This window comes from Pelodiscus sinensis, chromosome 5 (genome assembly GCF_049634645.1).
Source record: "Pelodiscus sinensis isolate JC-2024 chromosome 5, ASM4963464v1, whole genome shotgun sequence".
NCBI classification, from domain to species: domain Eukaryota; kingdom Metazoa; phylum Chordata; order Testudines; family Trionychidae; genus Pelodiscus; species Pelodiscus sinensis.
In genome coordinates, this window is record NC_134715.1 from 76,722,736 (window position 1) to 76,747,760 (window position 25,025).

The 25,025-nt window shown below is 43.1% G+C and overlaps 1 protein-coding gene across 6 annotated transcripts in view; it reads left to right on the top strand.

Annotated features, from left to right (window-relative positions):
* The window catches only part of SNX25 (sorting nexin 25), a 134,096-nt gene that overhangs the window by 92,924 nt on the left and 16,147 nt on the right, over window positions 1-25,025 (top strand). For 3 of the 6 annotated variants that reach the window (XR_012904267.1, XM_075930320.1, XM_075930316.1), the window contains exons 10-14: window positions 123-278; window positions 7,298-7,429; window positions 11,755-11,895; window positions 14,960-15,073; window positions 18,923-19,087. Coding sequence is in view for 5 of the 6 variants with exons in the window: in XM_075930320.1 (XP_075786435.1) it covers window positions 123-278; window positions 7,298-7,429; window positions 11,755-11,895; window positions 14,960-15,073; window positions 18,923-19,087 (708 nt within the window). In the remaining variant the exon portion in view is untranslated. Of the gene's footprint in view, window positions 1-122; window positions 279-7,297; window positions 7,430-11,754; window positions 11,896-14,959; window positions 15,074-18,922; window positions 19,088-22,109; window positions 23,196-25,025 lie in introns of those variants that run through there. The other 3 variants (XM_075930319.1, XM_075930318.1, XM_075930317.1) reach the window with 3 other exon arrangements.

Here is a 25,025-nt window from a genome sequence, read left to right on the forward strand (position 1 = left end):
TGTTTCAATTGTATATAGGTGTAAAATGCAAATAATGAAGCAAGTGTAGCAAATAGAAACAGATTTACCTTATTTTGCATCAGTGACATGGATTGCTTACTAACCAACAATTTTTTTTCCAGAGTCAAGGTTGCGAAGAAGTTATCGATGAATGCAACACAAGAATTAATGAACAGGCTAGTTATGCTGCAAATAAACTTCGCCAACTAAATGACAAACTTGAATATAAGAGACAGGCTCTTAATTCCTTATGTAATTCACCAAAACCTGACAAAAAGGTAATGCTTTCAGTATTCTCAATCTGACCTTAATTTACTTATTTGTCTGTGATATCAATAGCGTGTTAGTTACTTTTCTGACCAGTATGAAAACAAGGTCCCTGCTCTAAAGAATTTACATTCTAAAAGCGTGTCAGAGCCACTATCATAAATATTTAAAAATTAATTGAAATGACTTTGTTCCTCATTCTTCATAGTACCCTCTTAGAAACCAGAAAATGTTTTCTCAATAGTTTTACCCTGTTCTGTTTAGCATATACTGTTTTTCCCTATAGTTATATTTGCTTCCAGCAAGTACCAGTTATAGCAACCTAAGTTAACAAGATTTTTTCTGTGTATTGCTGCTCCAATAGCATTGCAGCTCTGGGGATCAGATCTGTCAGTAAACTTGCACTCCCTCTGCTGGCCCTGCAGTTACAGAGCACAATGCTTTGTAGCTCCTGCAGTGGTGATAGGTTTTCTTAATTTAAAAAAATCTAAAAAAAATCCAAAAGTTTAGCTAAATTTCTTTACAAGAAGCTAGTTAGAATCCTAAGGGCATTATTTTACCAAACTGTAATAATCTAAGATAGGTGGAAATTTTAACACTACAGTACTGGGATCAAAATCATAATTTTTTTTTTTTGCTTTTAGAATATTTTACACCATTTCTCCTAATATTATTATTTTTTTTATAAATGGATTAAGGTGGTTAATCAGGATTAGAGTCTGGCTGAAGTTCAGGTTTAAAGATGATTTAGTGCTATAGTACAACTATGACAGAGTTAAGACCTTGAGTTCTTGTGAGATTTTTGCCTCAAACAGTGGATGTCTTATGCACCCACCCCACCCCAGTTCTTGCAAAACTCCCACAATCTTGTGCAAGTTCTCCTTCTTAAGAGATCTTTTTCATACTGAGGAAGACTCAGATATAGATTTTTCAAATCCAAATGCCTTTCTACCTGGAAATGTTATGGGTAATATTTTCAAATTCTGAGTACAGTAGACTTCTGATAATCCAACACCTTTGGGACCTAGGTAGTGCCGGATTATCGGATATGCCGGAGTATCAGGAGGTACTAAATACTCCCAACCCAATCCCCCTCCCTCTCTTATGCTCAGGTCCCAGAGCCGCCAGTACAGCCGCGCATCTCCCTCCAGGCGCCGGGGCACGTGCGCTGAGCGGCTGGCTTCTCAATGAGCTGGGCAGGACACCGTGTGCTGCCCAATCCCCCTCCTCTTTTCCTTCCCTTCCCCAGAGCCAAACACCTCCCCTCCCTGCTGTAACCCACATGAGAGCAGCTGACCTGAGCAGTTCTGGGTTCTGTCCCGGTTCCGTCAGGAGATCTTGCCATTTTGATGCTGGACTATCGGGAGTGCCGGACAATTGGATGCTGGACTATTGGAGTTTTACTGTATTAGTTTTTATACATTACTTATTTTGGTGAGGATTTGCTTTCTTTTTAGCTTTGTTCCATTAACTGTGACCACAAAGTAGAAATGATATAACAGAAGATGATACTATGCTGAAGGTCAAGTGCTCTGATTTTTGCTTCAGAGATGCTGAGTATATACAATTCATGCTGAAATCAATGGGAGCTTCAGTTTCTCAGCTGCTCTGAAAATCAGGCCACTATTGTATTTAATGAACAGCACAAGGAAAATATTAGCTGAAATAGTAACAAAATATTTCAGTAAGTTCTTTCTTGAACTCTGTTAAATTGGATGAAATTCAGCCATTCTTAATTTGAAAGATGGATCCCTTATTTCTTTCAACTATTACAATGTTGAATCTCTCTAAGGGTCAGAAAGGGAGAACATTTTAAAAGATAATAGATAAATTGCTTACCTGTTAATTTCTTGATATATTTGACTTTTAAAATGTTTGTGTAGTATAGTAGATTTTTAATGACCTTTTTAGATATTAAATGACCTTTTAGATTGTCAATGACCTTTTTAAAATCTAAATCTCCCACTCAGTTGTTCATTTTCTTTCTTTGGAGATTACTGCTCTCTTTGTGGGATCGATCTCCTGGGAGTGCGTGGTTTAAAGGTGGCAACTCTTGTGCCTGAAATGTCTCCTTTTTACAAGGAGCAGGCTGAGACAGGACCCACCCCCCCTGCATTTTAGGTAGGGAAATACCAGGTTTGTGGACCTTACCCTAGCTGTGCCTTTTTTTAGGGTGTCTGGAAAGGATTTTTTTCCTTACCATCATATTGTTTGGGGTGCAGTTGTTTTTTCCCCTTTCCCACAGAAGGCTTAGGAAAGCTCTTCTCATGTGTGGCATAAAGATCTGTAATCTATATGTCACTAGGGATGTAAATGACTAGTCGACTGGTGGATTACCTAATAAACCTAGGCTTATCAGGTAGTCGAGTCACTACTGGACTAGTCACTTCCTCCCCACCCCCTTGCTGCCTCTGTATTGGGGCACCAATGGTGGGGAGCTGGAGCTGGTGCAGGGGGAAGCCAGCTTAATAGCAGTTCCTGCTCCTGTAGGATCCCAACTGCTGCGCCTTGTCCTTTGAAATATACAAGAGCCATTAGCAGTTCTCGTACATTTCAAAGGAGAGGCACAGCACGGTAGCAAGTGCCCCCCTTATCAACTAATTGAGTAGTTGATGGAAATCCCATTGACTATTCGATTAGCTGATCAATTGAAATGTAACATACCTGTATGTGTCAACTCTTTATTTAAGTGTAGGGCGGAGATCTAGTGCAGGTGCTCCATAGGAAAGGTGTACAGTGACTGCATAAATGGCTTGGGAAAGGACTAACAAAGAAGTGTTTGGTAAAGGAGAGAATGGGGGTCAGTCGAGGACTCCTATGATTGGTACGACAGGATGCACCTCCCCCCATTCTTATAATAAACTTGAACCCTACTATGAGATGTGGGGATAGATGGTAAGGTCCCAGTAATGTATTTACTACAGGGTCCTTGATGGAAAAGGAGAGGGAGCTGGTGAAAGCCACGCAGGTAATTACAGAATAAACATGAGGTTGCCTGTACTGTACACTATTATCTGTCAGGTAGTCCCAGACATCTAATAATAAAGTTACAGCCTGATTAAATCCATGTCAAACATCTCCTTCATTCTTTTGGAATAACCTGACAATCTCTTTGTGGTATCTATACAGAAACAATGTGTGAACTCATCCTATGTTTGTAGCCCCAATAAACTCACATGCTAATTCTCCAGCTGGTACTTATCCTCAGTGATGTCAGCAAGGGAGAAAAGAGATGTTAATTTCTGATCAATCAGAAACATGAAGAAGAAATTTATTATTATAAATGGAAAATATCAATCTATGGAAAGACATGTTTAATTTTAGTTGTCTAGGGAGAATATTGAAAACAGCAGAACTTGCACAAAAATAAAATGCTAAACCGCGTGTGTCGGTGTCCATTTAACATCAGAAAGCAATGCATGCAGGATATTTCAGCTGTCATCTTTGATTATATGTCCATGTGGATTCCACTCTAATTGTGAATGTGCCTCATGCTCACAGGATCAGAGTCTTTTGAATAGCAGTGTCATTTAAGGTTGTTCATGTGCCTTATGCTGCCTCATGTTTCCTTGTGAGCTTAAAGGGAATGGCCGGGATCTTCCCCCAGTTCCCTCTTGCTATCTGTGACAGGCAGCAAGACACAATACAGTGGTGTCTGACTCATCACTCTCTTTAGTGCTTCTTTCTTCTCATCAGCTTGGACCTAATTGGACTCAGCAAGGATAGCAGCCTTGTACACTTTGTGGGGTAAGACACTTTGCACCAATCTCTGCACCTAATGGCAGATTCCAAACCAGAATTATTTAAACATTTCCCATGCTGTGATGGACTAGTCCTACTCGTAGCCTCTGCCTGGGTGAGAGCCAAGATCCAAACAGATGCACAATTCGCCATTCCTTTTGCTCCAAGATGTGTAAATCCAGATAGATTCTGAGAGTTTTGAACTGGAGGAAATGGCAATGCCAAGCAGGGGCAGAAGCAGCCATCCCTCCAACAGGTACCTCATGTTGGGATCCAACAGTAGAAGAAAGCCAAAATAGGTCAGAAGGCACTGGCACTGACAGCCCTGGTACCAGCAGCTCTAGTATTGGCAGCCTTGACACCTCAACCCCAGCACCCATAAACTCAGTGCAAAGACTGTCACAAAAAGACAGGCCAACATGGAGCATAGGCAGAAGCATAGCTCTGAGCATCATGCTGGGTTGTCTAGAATGGAGGGATATAATCACCAGTCCCTCAGAGACAAATGTTCTAAACCTTTCAGTGGTTCATGGGCTGGACGGTTGAGTTCAACTGTAGTGCAGAAGAAGAGCTGCGGAAAAGGAACAGCCCAGTAGTGACCTTGCCACTGACATAGACGTAGGCTCTCGGAACTTTATAACATGCTAATTCTTACCTTAAATGATTGTCCTAAACATCTCTATCACAAGCCAAACAGTCTCCTATCTTCCCCCTGTTCAGTCTTAGATGTTTCCAGCAGGCATCTTAGGTGGTAAGGGGAAGTGGTGTCTCCTGGCATATGGTGACTGCCATTTTGTTTGGTTCCCCTCTTATATCCCTTTTGCCCAAGGCAGGAACTTTTATGCTCTGTTCAAACTTTTTTCATCTCAAGTGGAAAAATACAAAATGCAAACTGGGTTTCAGTTTCAGGTGGTCTGGCCATGGGTCTTTCTAGGACCAACGCACAGTTTGGGCTCACAGGACAAACAAGACTTTTGACAGGTTGTTGACTTGATCTCAGACCCATTAAATTTCCAGAGCATCTGTAATGGCCTTCATTAGCATATTTAGAATTATAAACATATTCATATTTTACATTTTTAACTTCACCTACAAAAATAATGCATGCACAAAAATAGGGATGTGCACAGTCAGCAGATTATAACTTAAAAAATTTTACGTTACATAAGCTATTTTGTCTAAATCGTCTCTGAGTTATGCATATTTATATTTAGAAGCCAGTTTCCATAAAGGATAGGGGCTGTGACAGAACCAGGTCTCATAAAAGGGCTTGTAGGCATTTCTCTGTCCATCCTAATCTAGGATCTCTGATGGTATTAGAGAGAGAGAAACAAAAAACCCAAAGTCTGCAAAGTATACCTTTGAAAGACGACACTCAGAAACTGGAACTCTTCAGCCACAAGGCTGAACTGTTGGGCCTTTTTCTTGAAATATAGTTTTCTCATCTGGGAGAGAGCGGTCCCCTTCCTACCAAAACGCCCACAAAATACTCAGGAGTAACAGAGATCATGAAGGAAGACCAAATGGTCACCAAGTACTGGTGGATATAGCTGCCAGGTTGATGGTCTTGGTGGGCACCAGGAGATGGGCCTCTTTGGTTCAAACATTCAGCATTCCTAAGGAGGTGCAGTCCATCTTAGAAGACCTGCCCTTCTAAGGGATGGACGTCTTCAGTAGCCAAGCAGATGCGGCACTCCACTCCCTTAATTCTAGGGCTATGCTGTGATCACCAGGCATCCATTCCAACCTCCTATGATAAGCCACTCTAATCATCAGCCCCAAGAGCGTGAGAGCTTTCTCCTCTTCCCAGACTACACATCCCATGTATCCTTCACAAAACAGGTTACTCCAGGAGGCAGTTGTCATCCTCTTCTTTTGTTACACAGCCAGCACCTTTCAAGAGGCACCAGGTTTGGCAGGAATGTGAGGTCCACACTGACACATGCTCAAAGAATGAAGTACGATTACCTACTCTATAGTAACTGGGTCTTTGTGACAAGACCCACCCTGCTTTTCTGAGTCCTCAGCTACCATGAGCTTTGAATTGTGATGGCGTCGTGGGAGGGTCATAGCCACTCTAGCCTTTATATCACCACATGAGAGGCCAAAGAGGCCCGGGGTGAATGTGTCACCCCTTCCATTTGGGGAGAGCATGTGATGAGGGGGGTGAAAATAAAAGGCTGATGATGGTGGGGGAGGGTGATTTTGAGTGGTAGTGTGACTGGTTTGTGTTTTTTTTGGGAGTGAAGAAATGTGATACATGGGAATATGTAACTATTTTGTTCCTCAAACTTCCAGACTCCTTTTGCAGATTCCCAGCTTCCCTTGCCCTAGAATGCACCCTAAACTTCCTGTCCTGCATTCTATCTTATCTCTAAAATCAGTCCCCTAAGTTACCCCTGTGCAATCTCTAGTGTATCAGTAACTAGCTTGTCACTTGTCAGACAGAGCATCCAACTGCTCTTTGAAGTTGCTGAGTTACAAGCAAGGGAGTCTAGGATATTATCTGAAAAGCATGGCAGAATGAAAGGAGACTGTATGGCAGGTAGAGGCAACTGCTATGGCTGACTTAAAAATTAAAGTGGTAGGAAGGGAGGAAACGAGATGAGGAGAGGACCCCAGAGGTTATAGAGGAGGTGAGGAGCAGAAGTGACAAAATATTGTTTTTGTTAGGTTTTTACAAAACCAGGACAAACCTACTGGTGTATTTTGAACTATCTGAGACAGTATCTGGCTTTTGAACCAGGACTATATATTTAGCAAGGTAAAGAGAATTATCAAAGCACAGATGTGTCAGGATTCATAAGTACAGTAAAATCAAATAATGGCATGCCATGAAGACATTTAAGTCACTGGGCGTTTTTCCATTGATTCCAGTGGGCTTTGTCTTATGTCCTAATGCCTGACAACAGGTACTATGTCTTTGAATTAATATGAAGTTTTAGTTGCCATCCAGCAGAGCTCTCCAGCCCACTCAGTCAGGAGTCTGGTGTTTGTACTGTGCCCTTCATAGGTGTTTGTTTCCATATAGGAGTAGAAAGATGAAAGTCTAAATGTGACCTGCAAACTTAAAATGAAAGTGAAATTTGTTTGCTTAATACCATGATCACCAAGTTACCGCATCTGTGTATTGTACAGTTTTGGTATTTTTGATAATGACTTGTCCTACAGGATTATTCCTTTTACTCTTCCCTCCCCTGAATCCTTTCCTACTCTTGAATATTATTACCAAAGAAACCAGTGGCTATGTTTTCTCTACCTCTTGTGATTCCTATATTTTTCTTGCCAGATTGTTTCCAAATTGAAAGATGAAATTACTCTAATGGAGAGAGAACACAATGACCTTCGATTGCACATTGCAAGAACAGACTGGTGGTGTGAAAATCTTGGCATGTGGAAAGCCTTCATAAATTCAGGAGAGGTATGTTTTTTTCTGAATTCTTATCCTTTAGTTCATTTAAAATTCTCAGTGTAAAGAGAAAAAGAAATGTTTACATTAATTTTCAGTGTTATTTAAGACAACCTGATCAAGCCTTATTCACAAGTGCCTTTCATCCTGCAGCTCTATTATTCAGAAGCTATAGGAACATCTGTAAATATATCATTGCATTCGGGCATAGGATGAAGTGTTATGGTGTCTAAAGAGCACTGTTGTGCATCAATACTGAACACATTGTAATCTTATGATGCTAATTGATTGAGACATCCTCTCTACAGGATATTCTTTCCATGCGAATAATAAAATATGTCCTTAAAAATATATTTCTAAATAAAGAAGAGCAAATAATTTCCATGATGTGAAAACACAATAGACTTGGGAATGAATTGCTGCTGAGTTTATTGCTTACGTCTTTGGTTTCTGTAAATTAATGATAGTTCTGCCTACAACAAAACCATGGGCTGTTATTCAAGTGGACTACAGGCAGTCCCCGGGTTACGTACAAGATAGGGACTGTAGGTTTGTTTTTAAGTTGAATCTGTATGTAAGTCGGAACTGGCGTCCAGATTCAGCCGCTGCTGAAACTGACCGCCAGTTCTAACTTATATACAGAATCAACTTAAGAACCCCAGACGTCCCCAAGTCAGCTGCTGCTGAAACTGATCAGCAGCTGATTCCAGGAAGCCCGGGGCAGAGCAACTCTGCCTCAGGCTTCCTGTAGTCAGCGCTGGTCAGTTTCAGCAGAAGCTGACTTGGGGACGCCTGGGGCAGAGCAGCTGGGGTGCTGCTGGGTTGCTCCAGTAGCGCCGCTCCTCGGTGCTACTGGACCAACCCAGCAGCACCCCATCTGCTCTGCCCCAGGCGTCCTGATTCAGCCGCTGCTGAAACTGACTATCAGCGGCTGAATCAGGACCTGGGGCAGAGCAGCTGGGGTGCTGCCGGGTTAGTCTAGTAGTGCCCAGAACGGCGCTGCAGGACCAATCGGCAGCGCCCCAGCTGCTCTGCCCCAGGGTCCAAAACAAAAGCCTGGTCTGTTGGGGGGGGCACAGTAGCTGCGCCCCCCACCAGCAGACCAGGGACACGGGGAGCAGAGCCGCAGCGGCAGCGGGGTGTCCCCAGCAGACCACAGGCACTGGGACTGAAGCGGCAGCAGCGGCGGTTCCCCGCGCTTCTGAGGCTTTGCTCTGGCAAAGCCTCAGAAGCGCGGGAACCCGCCTGGTGCCTCTGGTCTGCTGGAGATTGGTCTCCAGCAGACCAGGGGCACCGGAGCAGCTTACGAACGGGGCTTTCTCGCCCCGGAGCTCACAGGTAGCAATCCGCCACCTCGACCTCCGGGGCGAGAAAGCCCCGTTCGTAAGTCGGGGACTGCCTGTATTAGATTGAATATGTTAAACATGATATATCATTTTGTTAAACTGAGCAGTTACGGTGTTTTATTTTCTTAGTTTTATGTTGCTGTGGGTGAAATGACCTAGTTCATTGAAGTGAATTCATAATATACCAGAGTAATTAGTGTTGTCTTGCCAACCTTGTTTGGTCTCTTAAAAATTTGTTTAACTTTGAGATCCTTAATAACATGATAACATTATCATGTTCAGCCAAACATGTACCTGGCAAATCAGTGGCCAGTAGCACCCAAAGAGGTAATTTTCTAAAGGATTGGGGGTTGCAAGCAGTGTCAAGGAGTCACAACCATCCTTTGTGTCCTAGCTTGATCCCAGTTAAATAGGAGGTGAGGATTCTGGGAGTGGTCCATGTATGATAAAGGGAATCCCAGTATAAAGCAGGCTGAGTCCATTATCTAAATGAATAATTTGTAAGGAGCAATAGACTACATTACACAATTAGATGCATGTTGAAACTTGAATTGTGTTTTATTTATATGACACTGATGGAATGGAAAAGCTTGGGAAAGTCTTGAAGTTGCAGTTCTTTCGAGCAAAGATTTAGCGAATAATTTTAAAGTTTTCTCGTTGTAGAGAATAGATAAGTTCAGAGGATCTAAATCAACAGCATTGATTCTTTCTCTTTAAAGTTGATTGTTGCTTATCTCAGCTCTTGGTGCAATTGCAAGAAGCATGTTAGAAACAGAATTATTTTATAACTGATTCTAATGTAGCTTGAAGTCAAAGTGTACTGTCCTTATTGCAGAGAGGCAATTATTGTATTATTGTATACAGAGAATTATTGTATACTATATTATTGTATACAGAGAATCACTGGAAAAGGAAGTAGCCTGAGCCTATACAATTTTTAAACTGAAACTTAAATAAGCAATATACAAAATTCTAAATGTATTTCTATGTCAATACAAAAAATGCAAAATCTAAGCTGTATTTGTTGTAGGTCTTGACTTGTATATATCAATTTTTAAGGTTTCTGAAGCATAAAGCTGTGTGAAATAAAATTTTTAATTATTGCAAACGTTAGTCTGCAGGTGTTGTTTCAAAACAAGCTGTCCTGATAAAATTGTCTTTGAAATCTAAATATTTTGGGTATTTTGTAGAAGAGGATTTAATGTAATTACGTTATATGAGCAAGACTTGTATTTACACTTCATATAACACACTGACACATTCTCAGCTGTTGTCAATTGGCATAGCTCCAGCATGGAGTGGAGCCTCACTGATTTACACGACATAAGGATCAGACCTTTCCTCTGTAAAAAGCCTCTTTTGATCAGTTAGCATTTCATGTTTTGGGCACTCTCTTTCTCTCTTATTGGAAATTCAGTTGTAGAACAAGGAAAAAAATAAACCCCGTCCCTGATGGACTATCTTAACTTTTCCCTACTTACTTTGTCTCTCCAAGAATGGACTTCTTCAAATGTGCATCTCCTAACTCCCTCAATACCTAGGATAAACTGCTCTGAACTCAAACAAAGAAGAGAGAGAGAAAAACCCCTCTGTCCCAGTTTGAAATTCTTATCTGCTGATTGCCCAAACTGCTCCTAGCCAACATCTTTGCTAGGTACCTGAGTTAACCCCTTAGTCACTGGGTACTGATAAGCACTTCTTCTGATCATGACAACCTGTAAGAGTTAAATGTGGAGGGCTCAGGGCATGGGGCTGTGGTGGATGTGGGAGGGCTCAGGGCAGGGAGTGTGAGTCTTGGGGGTGCAGATGTCACGGCAGGGGCTTGGAAGCGTAGGGATTCAGGGCTGGGTGTGTGTGGGGAATGCAGGTGTCATGGTTGGGGGCATGAGTAGGGGCACAGGGTAGGGGGTTGGAGTGCGTGGGAGTGAACAAGTCAGGGTTGGGGAGTGTGAGGAAAGGCTATGGGCAGGGGGTTGGAGATGTGGGGGGGTGCAGGAGTCAGGGTTGTAGGCTGGGGATATGAGGAGGGGCTCAGGGCAGGGGTTAGGGATTGTATGTAGGAGGATTGCAGGGGGGGCAAGGGCAATATTTAAGGAGGGTGGGGGGGGTACTGCAGCCTCCCCCCAAGACTCATACCAGGAGGCTTCTTACTGTCCCCTTCCCATCATGGAGCGAGAGGAAAGTTCATCGCGTGGGTCACCCTCTTCTCTGCGCCCTCCCTGCACCAGTTAGAAGGGAGAGGAATGAGAACGCGCTGTGAGCTTTCCTCTTACTCCCTGACGAGAAGGGGAACAACAAGCAGCATCCTCATACAAATCCTGGGGGTAGGGGGGCTCCAGCCCTGCATGAGCTCCTTAAATGGCACCATGGGGGAGCACAGGCCTGGGGCAGCCCTGGACTGGTGCTGCTTACAGAAGCAGTCTTCAGGAGAACCCTGGGAGTGTGGCCAGGAGTGCAGCTGTTCTTCCTGTAGCAATTTGTTCCTTCTGACTAGAAACATGCACTGGGACGCACCAGTTTACTTTCACTTCTGGTCAGCAGGGACTCATGGGGCAAAAGTAAAGTACTTAGGAAAGTAAGTAGAGCATAAATGAAATCCTGTAAAACTTGGGCGGCTCCATGGCTCTGTCACCACAAAGAGAAAGGAGACCAATCTAACATGAAACTTTGAAAATCGTACAAGCCAAATGACAGTAAGATACAGCCGTCCCCGAAAGACATTTCAAATGGATTCTGATGACGTAGGCTGCACTGCAAGGCAGTCAGTGAAGAAGAGGGTATTAACAGGAGTACAGGGAGTTATTGCAGGACACTCAGTATCCTGAATCAGATGTAGTCTGGTAAACCAAAATTTATGAAAAGGTCGTTATGACACAGCAGAGAGAGCAAAACTGCGATGATAATATTTAGTCTGCAATTTGATTATTTTTAATGTTTTGCTATTTCTTTACAGTCTCAGTAATATACATTTACTCTCCCTCTGCCCTCCAGGTTGTAGAAGAAAATGGAGAACAAGTGCCCTGTTATTTTGTTATGGTGAATTTACAAGAAGTTGGTGGAGCTGAAGCTAAGAGCTGGAGTGTTCCCAGAAAGCTCAGTGAGTTTCAGAATCTACACCGAAAACTGAGTGAGGTAGGAATAATTTTTTGTGGGAGTGGAATTTTTTATCTTTTAAAATATCAGACCCGTATTCAGGGGGAAAAGAGACTTAAAAGAAACTTACCATTGCCACCTCTAATCTCTGAAAACTATAAAAATTAACTTAAATATGAAACCCTCTTTTGCAAAGTAAAACAAGCCCTCAGTATTCTAAGCAAAAACTATGCATCAAAGTTTGGTGGAAATGGGTTTACAAATCTCTGGTGTTAGGCTCCAAAGGTGAGATTATTAGCTTTTTGATTCACAAGTATTTCTTGGTGGCTAGTTTGTTTAAGCCACAGGACAAAGAGTTGGTGAAGGTAACTGCTTAAAAGGGACAGTAAAGATGTGTTAAACAGCAACCTTAGCTCGAAATAAGCTACGCAGTTTGCACTACACGAATTGCGTAGCTTATTTCGATTGTATTTCGAAATAGCTTATTTCGTAATTTGGCACTGGCTACACAGCACCACATTTTGAAACAATGCACTATTCTGAAATTCCCCTTAACCCTCATAGAACAAGAGTTACCAGGACGCTGGAATAAGCTGCCCATTATTTTGAAATCTATTTCGAAATAACGGGCTGCTTCAGTAGCCACAGAATAGCTATTTCAGGGTACTTCCGGTATCCCAAAATATCTCTGCTGTGTAGACGTACCCTAAGAGACTGATAGTTTTCAGAAATAAAGAGAGCGGGCTAGAGGGCATACAGACTGTCATTTGGGGCAAGGGAATTGAAGTGGAGAAGATATCTTATTGGGGAGGGACCTGGAGTCTTTCTAAGGTTCCCATAATGGACTCCAGTAGCAAACTTGTGGAGAAAACCACTCTGCTACAGTATATTTCATCTGAAATGAAAGGTGGAAAGGACACAGGAAAAGGCTTAATTTGATGGAAAATTTGAATCCCCCCACTTTCACCTTTGTCACTTTTTTTAGCTTTAATTACAGTCTTCTTTCCAACTTTTTATCGCCTTGCCAATTTAATTGGACACCTGTGATTCACCTGCTGCTTCCCAGTGCCTCTGCTGGCCTTTGTGATTCATGCTGTATGACTAATGAACATTGTTCCTGGCAAAATGGGTTTTCTGTCTCTGCCTCTTCTCCCTTTCTTACGTTGTCTTTTTTATCTATTGTCCTGCTTCTTCTAACTAGATGTCTGCTACTCCTTCCCTATGACAACACATCCTATTCCTATATTGTTTCCTGGTCAAGAATATGGCAAACTTTCTGTCTATCCAGCCCTTCTTTTTTATAGCTAGTTACATTAAATTGCATTTTCCATTTGTCTAAAAGAGTGATTTTCAACCTGTGGTTCTTGGATCCTTTAGGGCAGGGATTCTCAGACTTTGTGATACCACAACTCTGTAGAATGCTAAATGAATTTGTGAGACCCCCTGATCCCACCCTCACTGCCCTGGGTCGCTTCCTCCCCCCTTCTCACCAGACTCCTTGCCCTCCTGGGGTTCCTTCAAGGCATTTGCGGTCCTCAATGCCCTTCCCCCCTGCAGTCTCCTTCCCCCTGTCTCTTTCTCCACTGTGCCTCTTTTCCGCTCTGTGTCCCTTTGGTTCCTCCTCTCCTCTCCTCTTCTCTGCCTCCTCCTCTGACCCCCCACGTGCCCTTATTTACCTCCGGGTCCTCTGCCCCGACCCAATCCCCCAGCCCGCTGCCTGAGGGACCCCTACCTCTCCCAGCTGGGGAAGCGTTCGGTCGCCCAGCAACCATGCCCCAGTTGACCCCTCGCACGTCTGCTCCTGTGCCGGCCTCACTCTCCTGCTGCCTTGCTTCCTGCTGCAGTTGAGCCACGCTCCTGGAGTCCCACAGCCCCGGCCACTCTGCATGGCTTGCTGGCAGCTACCTTCTGCCGCCCTGCCCCTCTTTGTGGCCCGGAAGAGAGGGGTCACAAGTGAAAAACTGAATCCAGCTGCAACCCCCCTCTAAGTTGCTCGCAGCCCCCCTGGTAGTGATGGTTGCGACCCACAGTTTGAGAAACACTGCTTTAGGTGGTCTGCAAACTATATCGAAGTGGTCAGCAAAAGCTTACTCTGAAAATAAAGTTTCAGATCCCAGAAAAGGCATTAAAGCATCCCCAAGAGGTCTTCTGTGATTGCACCCCATCACACTGTTTCTCTGATCAATAAAAAGTATGTGATATGTACAACTACAGGTCAAAAGCCTGAAGTGTCATTACCACAGAAGCTCACAGTTTTGTACCATTTCTCATGCTGTTTAAAGTGCCATGCTGAGTATGTTATGGTTTAGATAGTGCTTGGTCCTGCCATTAGTGTAGGTGACTGGAATTCATGACCTTTCGAGGTTCCTTCCAGTTCTAGCATTCTATGATGATATGTTGGTTGAATTCTGGTCAGTCAGTTTTCAGTCTAAGATTTCTATTGTAGGGGTCTTGGTCTGCACCTCTATTTGATTTTTTTTTTTAGCAGTCCTCAAATGAAAAAAGGTTGAAAACCACTGACCTAAAACATTTAATACTCTAGAATCTGGTTATTTCTCATAACTGTATTTTCAGACCAGCTGCTGTTTACAGCCTCTTGCCTTTTTTTGGATTCAATTTTCTTTCTAGCAACCAAGTTTTGCTCTGGTTGACAGATTGCAAAAATTTTGTACTTGGCCTTTTCCTGTTTAATAATGAATTTTGTTTGCTGAGCTGATCCACTGTCCTAGTGGCTTATGTGCTGGATTGCCATATCAGCCCATTTTGAGTACCAGGCTTGGTCTCTGGCTCCCAGGACAAGTGGGAAGCACTAGTGGGACAGACCTTTGGAAAAGAAAGTATTTCTATTATTCTGGAAGCAACTCTTTTGGCCAACATAGGATTGGTAGTGATGGGGCACAAAAGGAGGAGTTCCTCACCTATGTTACCTATGGATGGGCAGGGGAAAGGGTTCTTCAGGACACTCAGAGGGGTGTGGAAGGGAAAGAAAAATTAAGGGATCTCCTTGAATCTCCATTTTGACACATATACCTTTCTGTCTTTTTGCTGTATGTGTATATTAAAAATGTTATGGAATAATCTGTTTCATCCTTTCTCTGCTCAGTGTTTTCCATCATTAAAGAAAGTTCAGTTGCCTTCCCTCAGTAAGCTGCCCTTCAAATCTGTAGATCAGAAATTCATGGAAAAGTCCAAGAACCAGTTAAATAATTTCTTAGAGGTAAGAAAACAAAGGCTGTACTCCCTTTAACGTTCTATTAATTATAGAGTCTAAAAGCTAACGGGCTGCTCCTGTTCTGAGCTGCTAGCATCTGGACTCCAAGATAGCTTGGTTGCATAAGTGTACAACGCGTTTTCTCCCAATTATTAGGGAAAAAAATCCTATCTCTGTGTCCTTAGTACTGTTCTACAAGCACGGTTTAGAAGGTCATGCTGCAGTCCCTGCTTCTCCTATGACCAGGGAGAATGATCACATCGCACATCCTTTTGTGACTTTCTGAAAGTCTGTACTTCAGATGGTCATGTTCTTTTCTCTTGGGGACATCTCGGTGGGTAGTTGAAGGCAATCACCCCCTTCCTGAAGAGCTCTCTAGCATGCAGTGCCACAAGATGCTGTTCTGTCACTCCTCCTTTGTGTATATGACTTAGGATAACCAGTAAGAGTGCATGGATTTCAGTGTTTTCCCTGTACCGATTAACATCCAGCTGTATATATCTCTCTTCTGATGCAGTCCAGCACATCAGCCAGTGTGTACTTGGAACTTGGGCATGGCTGAGAGCAAGCTGGCTGCTGAACCCACCTTAGTCTAAGCTGATGCTGGGTTGGGGAAAACATCTAGAGGTAATAGCAGCCTCTTTGATTGAGAGAGTCTGACATTGATCAATAGTGTTCACATTTAAGGAGCAATATTAGACCCCAAGATGCTGTTTGAAGATTATATTACAGCAGTGACCCAGACACCTTTTTACCATCTGTGTCTGGCTGGGAGGTTGTGATCTTTTTTTTCCTGATGTGAACCGTGCCACTGTTATCCATGCCTTTGTCACCTCAGGATTAGATTTTTGTAATGTGCTCTACATGGAACACACCTAATAGCTGATGCAGAATGTATGTGCTTGCTTAGAGAGTGGGACATCTCATTGGGAGCATGTGAGCCCAGCGCTTTAAGATTTGCCTGGCTGTCAGTTGCTCGCCAGGTGGAGTCTAGGACATTGGTCATGATCTGTTGACTGTAACGCCCTAAATGGTGTGGAACTGGCTAAGGGTCCATCTCTCACTGTAGTCTCCTACCACGCCTATGGTCATCAGGGTGTTGGAGGCAATCCTCTTTGTTATAAAAGGCGGGGTTCCAACAGCCATTCATTCACTGTCAGGGATCCAGGACTCTGAAAGTTGCTTTCTCGTGTGGTCCAAAGGAGCCTGAATCTTCCATGTGCAAAAGACACCTTTTGAATAAGGTCTCAAAAAGAGGCTGCAGGTGTGCTTCCTCGGTGATAAAGGAAACAGGTGGTTGGTTGGCCAAAATCCTGTAGAATTGATTTCAGTGTTGCTAAGGTTAAATTTGAAGCAGGTTGGACTTCCCTGGTCCAGCACCTCAGGACCCTCAGGGGCATCCCCAGGAAGTTGTTTCAGGTCCCCTTGCTGCTGGTTCCGCCCCCTGCCCTGCCTATCCGACCGGGCTTCCTGGCTCTCCCCCTGCAGGTCAGCTGAGCCACTGCCTCCAGAACCTCTGGCAGCGCAGCCGAGATGCGTCCCTGCTTGCTCCTCCAACCCCCGCTGCCCTGCTGAGCCATGCCCCAGCTCCCCTCCTCCCACAGCCCAGCTGAGCCACACGCCGGATCCTGCCTCCCCCTCCCACAGCCCAGCTGAGCCATGTTCCGGCTCCCGGCCCCTCCACTCACCACAGTTGCAGGGACTCTCTGAACTTGGAACATTTGAAGTCCTTCCGGACCACAGATGTTGCCAGACCCAAGAGTTCCAGTTTACAGAGGTGCAACCTGTAGTATGTATTATATGATTGATTATATTGGGTTGCCTACAGCCTTGTTTAGGCATCATTATTATTTTAAAATGAATGAAAGATACTTTTTAGATAGGATAATCTTTGAAGTGGTGGTTGTATTTTGTTCCACAAGTTGAAATTGCATTTGTCCTTAAATAGCTCCAAACAGGAGACATTATGCAATTTACAGATACAGCAGTAGAATTTTCTGGGTCATCTTGTTTAACATGTTTATTTGTTTAAAGCAGACTGTTTAGCAATTAAGAGATGCTTTTGTAGATTCTGAAGTTCAGTGACTAATAGGCCATTGATCAGTCAAGAAAAATTAAACTATATTGATTGATATGAAAAGTAAATTGATCTTAGAGTAATCTTCCTAGATAGCTTTCTTGTTTATTATCCAGATATTATAATACAACCAAAAGTTGCTGTGAAACAGCAAGGTACATTTCCCCCAGGAAGTGAGATACTTGTATGTATCTCCTCTTTCCAAAATAGAATGCTGCTGACAAGAGCTGAGCACCATTAATATTTAATGTAATATTTTAAAAACTGAAGCTATGATATCAAACCCTGAATGTTTGCCATTCCATTGCTATGTTTTCCAAAGATCATGAAGAAGTAGCAGAAATGTATTGAAATATGAAACCCAGTTACATTATTGCATATCTCATTGCTTTTTCTTTGCGTGCTGTATTATCCTTAAATACACATTTGAGATTTTAAGCATCAGACATTAGGACTCTATTCTCCCCATTTTGTGTCGTCTTGTCCCTTTGTCTTTCCTGCTTTTCTACATTCCCTTCACTCCCAGCATGGTCAGGTGCTCCTTTCTCCATCCCCAGGACCTTTCCTGCAAACCATCCTTTTTGTCAGAGTCTGAGGAACCCGCTTCACTTGATGCTGTTTCTCTGGTGCTCAGAATTCAAGCCTGTTCATCTGCATCTTCTCTCTGCTTCAGATTCCCCCTTCTAATATCAACAAACAAGGCAAAGCAGCTAGTTCTGTACCGATTTCCCTGCAGATGAAGTAAATTAGGCAGTGAACGTATTGTTTGAGATAATCAAATTATATTTGCCAGTGAAAAATAAAAATGACATATGGTCATGATTATAGGGGAGAACTTGGTGGGTGGGCAATTAGAGCAGTGCCTCGTTAGGAAAGAATTATTAGCAATAATCTGTGAAAAAGCATACCCAAAGCCTCGACAGAAGGGAAAGCTTTTCTCAGAATGTTACTGGAACTGTGTGTTTTTCCACAAAAAGTGACTATATAAAAACAGTTCCTTCTTATTCAAGAAATGTGCTCTCTGTGTATTTCCTGTGAGTATGTCATATTTGCATATTTTAATGTCTAAAATGTACCACTTTTTACTACTAAATAAGTGCAGAGCCAAAATGAGCTGGTCTGTGTTCTAGATCATACAGTATTTTACCAGCATTGTTACCTGTAAGCCTAATATTCCTTTCACACTGGCCTAAATCAGGAGTAAATCCATTTTAACCATTAGAATATGAACAGCATAAATGAGAGCTGAGTCAGTCCTTGTGTTTAGATTTTCACTGGTGTGAGGAGAGGAAAAGGTGGAAGGGAGGAGGCATTGTACAAGCCAAAAGGAACTCCTCTTGAGTTTCAGGTCTCAAGTTGAGCTTGTGGCATTGGCATTTAGCAAAACCATCTCTCTAGTGGTAAGTCAGTTTGATCTCAGAGTGGCTGTAAGACTCTAGCTTGGAACTCCACCATGTTATTTTTATAGTAATTTTAGTTTTACTCTTTTTTTAAATACATCAGCTTTTAAAATGAATTTCTAGGAACTAATTTGCATGGCATAAGGATATTTCCTTTAAAAAAGTTTTAACAAAAAATGCTTCTAATCTGGAAAACATTCCTGAAATTCAAGTCTCTCTCAAGATGTGGTGGACACTATTCTTATTCACTAATGCTTCTCTTACTCTGCACCTGATTAGTGTATTAATCAGATGTACTGAGGAGCATGTTGCACCTTCTTGTTAAATAATTCATATTTAATTGAAATGTGAATATTCTTTATCCCATTTTCTCCGTAGAAGCTGCTTTCTGATGAAAGATTATGTCAGAGTGAAGCACTTTATGCCTTTTTGAGCCCTTCCCCTGAGCACCTCAAAGTTATTGATGTGCAAGGAAAGAAATCTGCTTTTTCACTCTCATCATTTCTGGAAAGACTACCTGGTGATTTCTTTTCTCATCAAGAAGTGAGTGGTAGAAAAGTAATATCCTAGATTTAATTGTGTCCAATATAATCTGTTAATATACTGCATTTGAGTGGGAGTTAATACTGGAGGTATTACTGGAGATGCTGTTCAGTTTAAACCAAGGGCAGGGAACCTCAGGCCCGGGGACCAGATGTGGCCCTCGATTTGTCTAAATCCAGCCCCTGAGGCTCAAGGCTCCCCTAGCATTGGGGGGGCCCGAGCTGGCACACTCATTCCCCCACCATCCTCCCACAGGGCTGAAGCACACAAAATCTACTAATGTGCCCTCCAATCCAGGGTCTGGTGTATGGGGAATATGGGAACTGTCTTTCTGCTTCTCAGTCAGTGAGGGCTTTTTGTTCGTTTGTTTCTTGCTTGTGTGCGGCCCACGGTGGATTTTTCTGTGGGTCAGTGACCCCCAAACCAAAACAGGTTCCCTACCACTGGTTTAAGCAAACCAACAGTGAGTTATTAAAACACTACTGCATTTAATGCAGTTTGCCAATAGAACATATTTTTTCTCTGTGGAAAATATAGAATGGAGACAATGGTATAAACTGCATATTCCAAGTTAATGAAATATAAGCAGCCTGGGATATCGTTTGCTAGCAAACCTTCTGAGTTTTCCAGCCTTGAACATGATGTGCTTCTAGAAAGATTCAGGGATATTTCTGCTGTCTTGTGATTGTGAAACCCAGACAGAGGTGGTTAGGTGAATATCTTTCTTAAAAAAGCTTTTCTTTTGTTCTGCTTCTCTGCATCCTCCATGTAATGTTCTGTATATACCATTCATCGATATGGTTTTCTTCTGTGTAGTGTTGAAATTTGACAACCAGAAATAAGGCATCCAAATTCACTGGCTCTGATCCTCCCCACCATATGTCCCTCTTCCATGCCATTCAAGTAGTTCTTTTTGTGTGTGTCAGGTAGGGGATGTAAGAATTTAACCGTGTAACCAGTTAACCGATAAGCTCATGCTTATTGATTACCGGCACCAGTTAAATTCTTTATAGGGCTGATGGGAGCCCTGAGGGGACCAGGAGTACCGGCTCTAGGAGCCATGATAAACCACGTAAACAATAGAATTTCTATTGGCTACACAGCTAATGATTTTTTAAATGTTTTACATCCCTAGTGTCAGGGAGTGCTTTAGTTGTCTAGGACAAAAGTTACATATTTTTTTTTATACTGTCTTTTTTTAATTTATTTTTGCTGCTTTCAATTTATAAAAGTTGCTTATATGCTGTTCAGTATGGGGACTGTAGTTTTTCTGTGTGGCTGTGCAGTACCTCCTCGAAGTGTGGGACTACAGGTTGTACCTCCCTTAACCAGGACTCTCTGGTTTGGCAACATCCATGGTCCTACCGGACCATGGATGTTCTTGGATCACAGAGCCAGGTATAGGGAGGTTGGGCTGCAGGGTAGGAGTTGCAGAGGGACACGGAGACTCATCTGGGAGCCAGGGGGCAGGACACAGAGGGGCAGGCAGTGCAGTAGGGAGCTCTGGACCCTGTGGCCAAGCAGTAACGGGGGCCCAGCAGTACCTTTTTTCCTGATACTCTTTCAAACCACTACTTTCCCAAAAGGTGAAAAGTATTATTCAAGGCAAATGGGTTCTTATTTAAGTAGGACTGTTTTCTCAGTGGCCCACATAGCTCTCTTCTTCTGTCAGAAGAAAAGTGGATATGCAACTCTCTTTCTGTGTTCATCTCCAAGAAAAGAAGATAGTATCTGAGTTCATAGTAGGTGCCCTAGAGTTATTCAGGTGACTTGCTCTTCCCAGGAGACCCTATTGCTTACTTCCACAACCTAGTGATTTTATCCATCATAATGCAGGAATAGACTTGGCCTCAGTGTCTCTAAGGACATGAACCAGCTCTCAGTAGGAAATGTCAGCTGGAATTGGATTAGCCCTAGATGAGGGTAATCCTTTGAAAATCCTGCCGACTGCCAATTCCTTATCCAACCTTCAGTATGTCTTCCGCTGGCAGACTCTTGATGCAAAATTAGGTTTTGTAAACACTATAGGCAGCATGGAGAGAACTTTGAGAGCTACATGGGAGGCCCTGTAGTTGATTCAGCTGTAGCATCTTGCACCGAGCTTTAAAATAATCTGTCTTGTTCAAAATGCAGCAAAGAATAGTTCATTAACACATTTATTGTTTTTTTGCAGTGAGGGTTGTGGTTGATTTTTATATTCTATGCAGTTAGTATTTCAGGTACAGCAGCTGCAAGGAGCCATTTCCATCTTTTTTTTCTCTTCTGTTCCTCTCTTGGGGCATGTCACTTCAGGAGATTACAGTTATAAAAGTAGTTTTGCGGCATATTGAAGCCACTCTGTGAAGATGACCCATCTACCGTTTAAATACACTTATGGGACATTTGTGGGTTATTGTAGACTACGTTACCTGTTCTACTTACACAAGGAGGTCTTTTTTGCAGCTCAGTGTGGTATTGGCTACTTTTGCATATGTCTTATCTATCTGTCTGTCTATAAATTATACTCTTGCAGCTATTTCTATAGATAGTAATATTTCATTTTGTAGATTTATATGATCAGAAACAGCTGTTCTTTCTTTTCAAATTAGTCTTGCAATTGTATCTCTGTAAAATATAAATGTATATTCTGCTAATATGAAAAATAAAAATACCTTCACTGGAAAGCCTTAGACTCTTAGGGTATGTCTACACTAGCCCCCTAGTTCGAACTAGGGAGGCTAATGTAGGCATTCGAAGTTGCAAGTTAAGCCTGGGATTTAAATATCCTGGGTTTTATTTGCATCTTCCCGTCCGGGCGCCATTTTTAAATTCCCCTAGTCCGAACTAACTGCCCGCGGCTACACGCGGCAGTCAAACATTAACTCGAACTAAGTCCTTAGTTCGTGTTAACTGTTATACCTCGGCTTCATTTGCAACTTCGAATGCCTACATTAGCCTCCCTAGTTCAAACTAGGGGGCTAGTGTAGACATACCCTTAGATGGGAGTGAAAGATAACTTTTTTTATTCTTTTATTGAAAATAGATCTCAAGAAAGATGCCTGATTGTGTGTGCATATGTGCCGACTGCCTCTCAAAATACGTACATTTATATATGCACACACATGATGGAAGGAGAAAGATTCAAGAAACATGGGAGAAGAAAGGCAAGAACACAATGACAGGGAATGAGAGAGGAAGAGAAATAAGGGGGTGGAAAAAGAGAACAGATTGAAAAAAATGGAGGAAAAGACAAAGCAAAAGATACACAAAGATAGAATTATATAAATGTAGGGCTGGAAGGGGCCTTGCTTGGTAAGTCATCAGGTCCAAATAAACATAAACATCAGTCCTTCTGTACTGAGACAGGACCAAATAAACATAAACTATTCCTCAGGAGTGTCTGACCTTTTTTTGAAAACTTTCAATGATTGTGTGATGAATGGGAGGGGTATTACCCTTTCCTGGATATTTCAGCCATTCAGTTAACTAAGTTGCTGGGAAGAGTGAAAACCATAGACACAGTGGATCCTAGAGGATAACCAAGAATGGTAGGGAAGTAGGAAGTGAGTTGGCAGGAAGCCAGGAGAGACAATAGAAAATACAGTGTGGGTTTTTGAATTGGAAGCAGTGATCTTCCTGTTGCAGTCTTTGCGTGACCAAACGAGAGTTGGGAGACAAAGGATTTGACTCAGGGAGCAGGACATGGAGGATCCAGTAACATCCATGTCTAGGAAGAGATAGCAATGGTGTTGACAACATGCTTTTTTCATCCTATTGCAGGGTATTCCTTGTAGATTGTCTACAACAGTGTTTCTCAAACTGTGCTTCGTGGAGCCCCAGGGCTCCACGAGACATCCCCAGGGGCTCCTCGAGGTTGACAAACTGGAAACATCGATAGGTACAACACATACAATCAGAGATCCGCTGGGGCTCCGCATAAATTTTTATGCGTGTAAAGGGCTCCGGAGCCCAAAACATTTGAGAACCGCTGGTCTACAAGTTAAGAAATGGGGGAAAGCCCTAACATACAGTCCTTCCTCCCTCTCTCCCCTGTACTGCTGAACTCAGCTGACTAATCCCTTTAGTCCAGTAGTCTCCAAAGGTACGTCTACACTGCATCCCTAGTTCGAACTAGGGATGCAAATGGAGACAACCGAAGTAGTTAACGAAGCGGGGATTTAAATATCCCGCGCTCCATTAACAATGTCTCGCCGGCGCACTAGTTCGAATCACGGCTGATTCGAAGCAGGAAGTGCGCGCCGGGACGCGTTAGTTCGGACTAAAGCCCTTAGTCCGAACTAATGTTACTCCTCATTTTTTGAAGAGTAACATTAGTTCGGACTAAGGGCTTTAGTCCGAACTAACGCGTCCCGGCGCGCACTTCCTGCTTCGAATCAGCCGTGATTCGAACTAGCGCGCCGGCGAGATCATGTTAATGGAGCGTGGGATATTTAAATCCCCGCTTCATTAACTACTTCGGTTGTCTCCATTTGCATCCCTAGTTCGAACTAGGGATGCAGTGTAGACGTACCCCAACTTTTTAAACAACAAGATCACTTTTTCAATTTAAGTGCAATGTAAGATCTACCTCAAATCCAAATACCTTTGGCTCCACTTCCTTTCCACCCCTTCTCTCAGGCCGCTCCCCTGCTCTACCCCTTCTCTGAGGCCTCACCATGCTCACTCCATCATTCTGGTCTTGGGCCAAAGGGTTCGTAGTATGTGAGGGGCTCTGGGCTTAGTCCAGGGCAGGGGAATTGGGATTTAGCGTGCAAACTCTGGAAGGAATTTGGGTGCAGGGGGACTCAAGTCTGGGGCAGGAGGTTGGGTGTAGGAGAAGGTTCAGGGCTGGGACAGGGATTCAGAAAGCAGGCTCTGGCTGGGCAGCGTTTAACTGAGGCGGCTTCCAGGTTGTGGAGCAGTGGAGTTAAGGCAGGCTTACTCCTGCCCAGGCCCTGCACCATTCCTGAAAGCTGGTCTGTACAACAATGGCTCCATGGCACCATGTGCTGCCCCTCATCCACATGCACTGAGCCCACAACTTCTACTGGCCACGGTTCCCTGTTATTGATTAATGAGAGCTGCAGGAATGGTGTTGGCAGGCCAAGACAGCTTGTGAAGACCCCGTGCTCTGCCCCTCTCGTGGGCTGCAGGGACATTCAAGTCACATCTAGGAGCAGCAATTACCACAGGGATAATTACTCCAGCCACAGCAGGTTAGGCATTTTAGAACTCACTATTCAAAGAATTAAATTTAAACGTAAGAGAGAAATGAAAATTATAAAATGCACAGACCAGTCAAAACCCCAAACTAACCCACTTTGCAAGCAATAAAAGAAGTAACAACAACCCTCCCACGTATGTGTTGGGTCGGGAGATGAGAGTGAAGGGCATTGTGTGTTTGTGAAAATGACAGAGCACACACAATGTGTGAGAGTGACAGACATTTGTATTGCCACGCCCCGTCCATCCCCTTTTCTCTGTGTGGAGACAGGGTACAGAAGTTGGGAGAGGAGGGACATTCTGACATAGAATCATAGAATAATAGGACTGGAAGGGACCTCGAGAGGTCATCGAGTCCAGCCCCCCGCCCTCAAGGCAGGACCAAGCTCCGTCTACACCATCCCTGACAGATGTCTATTTAACCTGTTCTTAAATATCTCCAGAGAGGGAGATTCCACCACCTCCCTTAGCAATTTATTCCAATATTTGACCACCCTGACAGTTAAGAATTTTTTCCTAATGTCCAATCTAAACCTCCCCTGCTGCACTTTAAGCCCATTACTCCTTGTCCTGTCCTCAGAAACCAAGAGGAACAAATTTTCTCCTTCCTCCTTGTGACACCCTTTTAGATATTTGAAAACCGCTATCATGTCCCCCCTTAATCTTCTTTTTTCCAAACTAAACAAGCCCAGTTCATGAAGCCTGGCTTCATAGGTCATGTTCTCTAAACCTTTAA